We start from the raw sequence: 5,857 nt of genomic DNA on the forward strand, positions 1-5,857 counted from the left end.
GCAGGCCCACGTGACGGCGGCGCCGTCACCTGACCGCCTCCCGCGGCTGGGCCCGAGGCGGCGGTGGCGCGCGCAGGTGAGCGGTGGCCGGGACAGGCCCGAACCGGAACCGGAACCGGAACCGGAGCCACGGTTCGGAGGTGCTGACCCGGGACACCCGGCCCCGACCTGTCCGGTCCCGGTGCTCTGTGCCCCTCCCGGTCCGTCCCTCACCGCTGTCCCCCCGCCCGGCCCGTTCTGTTCTGCCGGGGCCGGCCCCGGGCTGTCCGCCTGCCCCCGAGGGGTCCGCGCTGCCCCGCGCCCCGGCCCGGTTCCCGTACAGAGCCCATCGCGGTTCCCCACCTGCGTTCCCCCGGTCCCCGCACCCCAGCCGGGTTCCCTCCCTGTCCGTGCCCGGGTCCCTGTGCCCCGCAGGTCCCCCCCGGTGTAACGGGCCGGGGGCAGCACCGCGCTCCTCCGAGAGACGCGGCCGAGGGGGTTCAGCCCCGGCCCGGCCCCGCTCCACCTCCCCACCCCTGCAGCCCCGGCGCCGTGTCCTCGCCATGGCCGGCAACGGGGCCCCGGGGTCCGGCCCCGCGCTGGCGGAGGAGGAGGATGAGGAGGAGGAGCCGGCGCTGGGCTGCGATGGCGACCTGGAGGTGAACCCCTACGATGGGCTCCCCTTCTCCTCCCGCTACTACGAGCTGCTGCGGCAGCGCCGGGACCTGCCCGTCTGGAGCACCAAGTACAGCTTCATGGAGCACTTGGAGGGCACCAGCGGCATCATCCTGGTGTCCGGGCCCGCGGGCACCGGCAAGAGCACGCAGGTGAGCAGGGCTGGGGTGTGGGGATGCTCTGCCCGTGCTGCTTCCCCCCATGGCACCATCACGGTGAGCCCGGTGTGGGGCTGCTGCTGGGGCCCGGGGCAAAGCCTCGGCACAAGCCGGGAGCAGGGCACCGGCGCCGGCACCGGCACCGGGGTGCTCCCGGAGCTGGTTCTGTCGGCAGCCCTGGCCCTGCATCGGAGACGCCTCAGGCAGACTTTGGCCAGGGGAGGGACCTGCTGGGAGCTGCCAGAGCCTGGGGCTGGGTGCGCACCGGGTGCTGCGTGGCAGGCACCAGGCTCGGGGCGCTGGGTGTTGGCTCCAGGGCCCTGTGCCCAAAGCGCCTCCCATGGGTGCAGCAGCCAACCGCAGGGTGCCGGATTTCAGGGCTAAAGCCTTTGTGCAGGGCCTGGGCTGGGCTGGCCCCGGGGCTGAGCTGCCCTGGGACATCCCCGCTGTGGCACCGTGCCCTGAGCAGCCCAGGGGCACGGCTCCATCCGTACTGGTGCCCCAGCACCCGGAATGGGAAGAGGCGATGCACAACTGGGTCCCTTCCCCGTTATCATGGCCAAGAGACACCCGCATGGCCCCGGGACCGTTCTGCACCACCCAGAGGGTGCTTGGGCAGGGGCTGCTTCTGGGCGCTTCCTGCCCCATCCCTCACGTGGGGCACTTTGTGATCCCTCTGGCCCCATATGGGGCACTTTGTGATCCCTCTGGCCCCATATGGGGCACTTTGTGATCCCTCTGGCCCCATATGGGGCACTTTGTGATCCCTCTGGCCCCATATGGGGCACTTTGTGATCCCTCTGGCCCCATCCGAGGATGCTCGAGCCCCTGCCCTCGGCCTGCAGCTGCTGCAGGGTCCGGGTCTCATGGGGCTGGCTGCTGACGCTGCCCAGGCCGGGCACATTGTTCTCCCTGGGGAGGTGGAGGCAGAGCTCTTGCCCCATGTGAGAGCCGGGGCCCTTGCGTGCTGTAAGGCGGCAGAAAACTGCAGGCGTGGGGTGAGGAGGATTTGGGGCTCATTTGCAGGTTGTTGGGTGCAGAAGTGATGATAATAGAGAGGGGAAAGCCCTGCCTGGGCTGTGGGGTGCTCCTGGACGGCCCCAAAGGGGACTGCCCTGGGTGAGGTACTGGGATAGGTGTCCTAGGGAAGCTGGGGCTGCCCCATCCCTGCAGTGCTCAAGGGCAGGTTGGTCACGGGGGCTTGGAGCTGCTCCAGTGGAAGGGGTCCCTGGGGCTGGATTGGGGCTGGAGGAGCTTTAAGGTCCCCTCCAACACAAACCAGGCTGGGGTTCAAATGACTCAGGATGGGAAGGGAAGGGAATGTCCCGGTGCTCGTGGCCGTGGCCGTTCTGTCCCGGTCCCTGAGCCGCATCCTCCCCATTGCAGATCCCGCAGTGGTGCGCGGAGTACGCCCTGTCCCTGCAGTTCGCCCATGGGCTGGTGGCCTGCACCCAGCCCCACAGCCTGGCCGCCCTCAGCCTCTCCCTGCGCGTGGCGGACGAGATGGACCTGAACCTGGGCCACGAGGTGGGCTACTGCGTGCCCCACGAGGACTGCTGCAGCAGCGACACCATCCTCAGGTACCGGCCCCGCTGCGGCACCGCTTGCACCAGGCTCTAATCCTGCTGAGCGCCGGCTGCAGGCTAATCCCTTCATGCAGCCTGGCCTGGTTGGCAGCGCCTGGGGGGTCAGTGACGGGGCGGCCCATGGCAGGTACTGCTCGGACGAGATGCTGCTGCGGGAGATGACGTCGGACCCGCTGCTGCGGCAGTACGGGGTGCTGGTGCTGGACGAGGCGCAGGAGCGCACGCTGCCCACGGACGCGCTGCTGGGGCTGCTCAGGGACGTGCTGGGCCAGCGCCCCGCGCTCAAGGTGGTGGTGGTCACCTCGCTGGCCATGGAGGAGCGGCTCCGCGCCTTCTGCGGGGACCCCCCCGTGGTGCGGGTGCCGGCGCGCGGGGAGCCCCCGCTGCTGCTGTACCGGGAGCCGCCGGGGCAGGGCCGCGTGGCCGCTGCGTGCCAGGCGGTGCTGGACATCCACCGGCGGCAGGAGCAGGGGCACGTCCTGCTCTTCATGGCCAGCGAGCAGGTGGGGGCACCGGGGGTGCAGGGGGGCTCTGTGCCATGGGGCAGGGGAATGGCTTGAACCCATCAGAGGGGAGGCTGAGCTGGGCTCTGAGGCTGAGCTCTGCCCTGGGAGGGTGCTGAGGCGCTGGCACAGGGTGCCCAGAGAAGCTGGGGCTGCCCCATCCCTGGCAGTGCTCAAGGCCAGGTTGGACACAGGGGCTTGGATGCTCCAGTGGAAGGGGTTGGGGATGGTGGAGCTTTCAGCTCCCCTCATCCCAACCCATGCTGGGGTTCCCTGACCCCATGGGTGCAGGAGCTGGGCTCTGCCATGCAGGAGCTGGAGGAGCTTTAAGCTCCCTTCATCCCAACCCGTGCTGGGGTTCCCTGACCCCAGGGGTGCAGGAGCTGGGCTCTGCCCATGCAGGAGCTGGAGGGGCTTTAGGGTCCCCTCATCCCAACCCATGCTGGGGTTCCCTGACCCCATGGATGCAGGAGCTGGGCTCTGCCATGCAGGAGCTGGAGGGGCTTTAGGGTCCCCTCATCCCAACCCGTGCTGGGGTTCCCTGACCCCAGGGGTGCAGGAGCTGGGCTCTGCCCATGCAGACTGGAGGGGCTTTAGGGTCCCCTCATCCCAACCCGTGCTGGCATGGACCCCCCCATGGATGCAGGAGCTGGGCTCTGCCATGCAGGAGCTGGAGGGGCTTTAGGGTCCCCTCATCCCAACCCGTGCTGGGGTTCCCTGACCCCAGGGGTGCAGGAGCTGGGCTCTGCCATGCAGGAGCTGGAGGGGCTTTAGGGTCCCCTCATCCCAACCCATGCTGGGGTTCTGTGACCCCTCTCATCCGTGAGCATGGACCCCAGGGATGCAGGAGCTGGGCTCTGCCATGCAGGAGCTGGAGGAGCTCCCCTCATTCCAACCCATGCTGGGGTTCCCTGACCCCTCTCATCCGTGAGCATGGACCCCATGGGTGCAGGAGCTGGGCTCTGCCATGCAGGAGCTGGAGGAGCTTTAGGGTCCCCTCATCCCACCCCATGCTGGGGCTCTGTGACCCCTCTCATCCGTGAGCATGGACCCCAGGGGTGCAGGAGCTGGGCTCTGCCATGCAGGAGCTGGAGGGGCTTTAGGGTCCCCTCATCCCAACCCATGCTGGGGTTCCCTGACCCCAGGGATGCAGGAGCTGGGCTCTGCCATGCAGGGTCCCTGCCGGCTCCAGGCCCTGCTCACCCTGTCCCCACCACAGGAGATCACCGAGGCCTGCATTGCCCTGCGGAGGGAGGCGGCCGCGCTGCCCCCGGGCCTGGGCCCGCTGCTGGTGCTGCCGCTGCACCCGGGCCTGGGCCGCGCCGCACAGGGCATCTACGAGGGGCTGGAGGAGGGCGGCCGCGGGCGCCGCGTCCTCGTCAGCCAGGGGCTGGCCGAGGCCTCCTTCTCCATGGGCGGCGTCCGCTTCGTCATCGACAGCGGGCTGGAGCTGCGCAGTGTGAGGGGGGGGGGGGTCATGGGATGGGGTGGGATGGGATGGGATGGGTGGGGTGGGATGGGATGGGGGAGATGGGATGCGGTGGGATGGGATGGGATGGGGGAGATGGGATGCAGTGGGATGGGATGGTGGGGGAGATGGGATGCAGTGGGATGGGATGGGGGGCATGGGATGGGATGCGGTGGGATGGGATGGGATGCGGTGGGGATGGCATGGGATGGGATGCGGTCGATGCGATGGGATGCAGTGAGATGGGATGGGATGCGGTGGGATGGGATGGGGTGGGGTGGGATGGGATGCGGTGGGGATGGCATGGGATGCGGTGGGATGGGATGGGATGGGATGCGGTGGGATGGCATGGGATGGGATGCGGTCAATGCGGTGGGATGGGATGCGGTGGGATGGCATGGGATGGGATGCGGTCAATGCGGTGGGATGGGATGCGGTGGGATGGGATGTGCTGGAATGGGATGCGGTGGGATGGGATGCGGTGGGATGGGGATGCAGTTGGATGGGATGCGGTGGCATGGGATGCGGTGGGATGGCATGGGATGGGGGAGATGGGATGCGGTGGGATGGGATGGGGGAGATGGGATGCGGTGGGATGGGATGGGATGGGGTGGGATGGGATGGGATGGGATGGGATGCACTGGGATGGGATGGGATGGGATGGGATGCGATGGGATGGGATGGGATGGGATGCGGTGGGATGGGATGGGGGAGATGGGATGCGGTGGGATGGGATGGGATGGGATGGGATGGGATGCAGTGGGGATGGGATGGGATGTGGTGGGATGGGATGGGATGGGATGGGATGGGATGGGATGGGATGGGATGGGATGCAGTGGGGATGGGATGGGATGTGGTGGGATGGGATGGGATGGGATGGGATGGGATGGGATGCAGTGGGGATGGGATGGGATGTGGTGGGATGGGATGGGATGGGATGGGATGCGGTGGGATGGGATGGGATGGGATGGGATGGGATGGGATGGGATGGGATGGGATGCGATGGGATGGGATGGGATGGGATGCGGTGGGATGGGATGTGGTGGGATGGGATGCGGTGGGATTGGAGGTAGGGACAGCCCATGGTGATGCTGAGGAGGGACCCGCATGGAATCATTGCTCTGGGTCATGCGCTCAGTGCAGACCCAGGCTGGGGGATGTGTGCAGGGCACGGGACCTGCCCCAGGCCTTGGTGGCTGCCCCAGCAGCATGGAGGCACTGGGGAGCACTGGGGAGCACTGGGGGCTCCTGTGCTCACCCCCTGTGCTGCAGGTCTACAACCCCCGCATCCGCGCAGAGTCCCAGGTCCTGCGGCCCATCAGCAAGAGCCAGGCCCAGTCCCGCATGGAGCGCGCCACCGGTACCCCCCCCGGTGAGAGCTCAACAGCACCTGAACAGGGGGGCTCCGGTGCTGGGGGGGCTCCAGTGCTGGGGGGGCTGCGGTGCGGGGGGGCTGCGGTGCTGGGGGGGCTCCAGTGCTGGGGGGGC

The 5,857-nt window shown here is 68.5% G+C and overlaps 1 protein-coding gene across 1 annotated transcript; it reads left to right on the top strand.

The window, feature by feature from the left end:
• Window positions 1-527: 527 nt before the first annotated feature.
• On the top strand, window positions 528-5,811 carry LOC133221210 (ATP-dependent RNA helicase DQX1-like; the record flags this gene model as incomplete). Its single annotated transcript, XM_061369923.1, has 5 exons — window positions 528-806; window positions 2,199-2,392; window positions 2,526-2,901; window positions 4,121-4,360; window positions 5,642-5,811. Coding segments are annotated over exons 1-5 (1,244 nt in total), but the record flags the coding sequence as incomplete, so codon positions are not given.
• Window positions 5,812-5,857: the final 46 nt, after the last annotated feature.

Source organism: Neopsephotus bourkii, unplaced genomic scaffold (assembly GCF_033783945.1).
Source record: "Neopsephotus bourkii isolate Nb327-2 ecotype Australia unplaced genomic scaffold, CSIRO-AGI_Nbou_v1 NB_160, whole genome shotgun sequence".
NCBI classification, from domain to species: Eukaryota; Metazoa; Chordata; class Aves; order Psittaciformes; family Psittacidae; genus Neopsephotus; species Neopsephotus bourkii.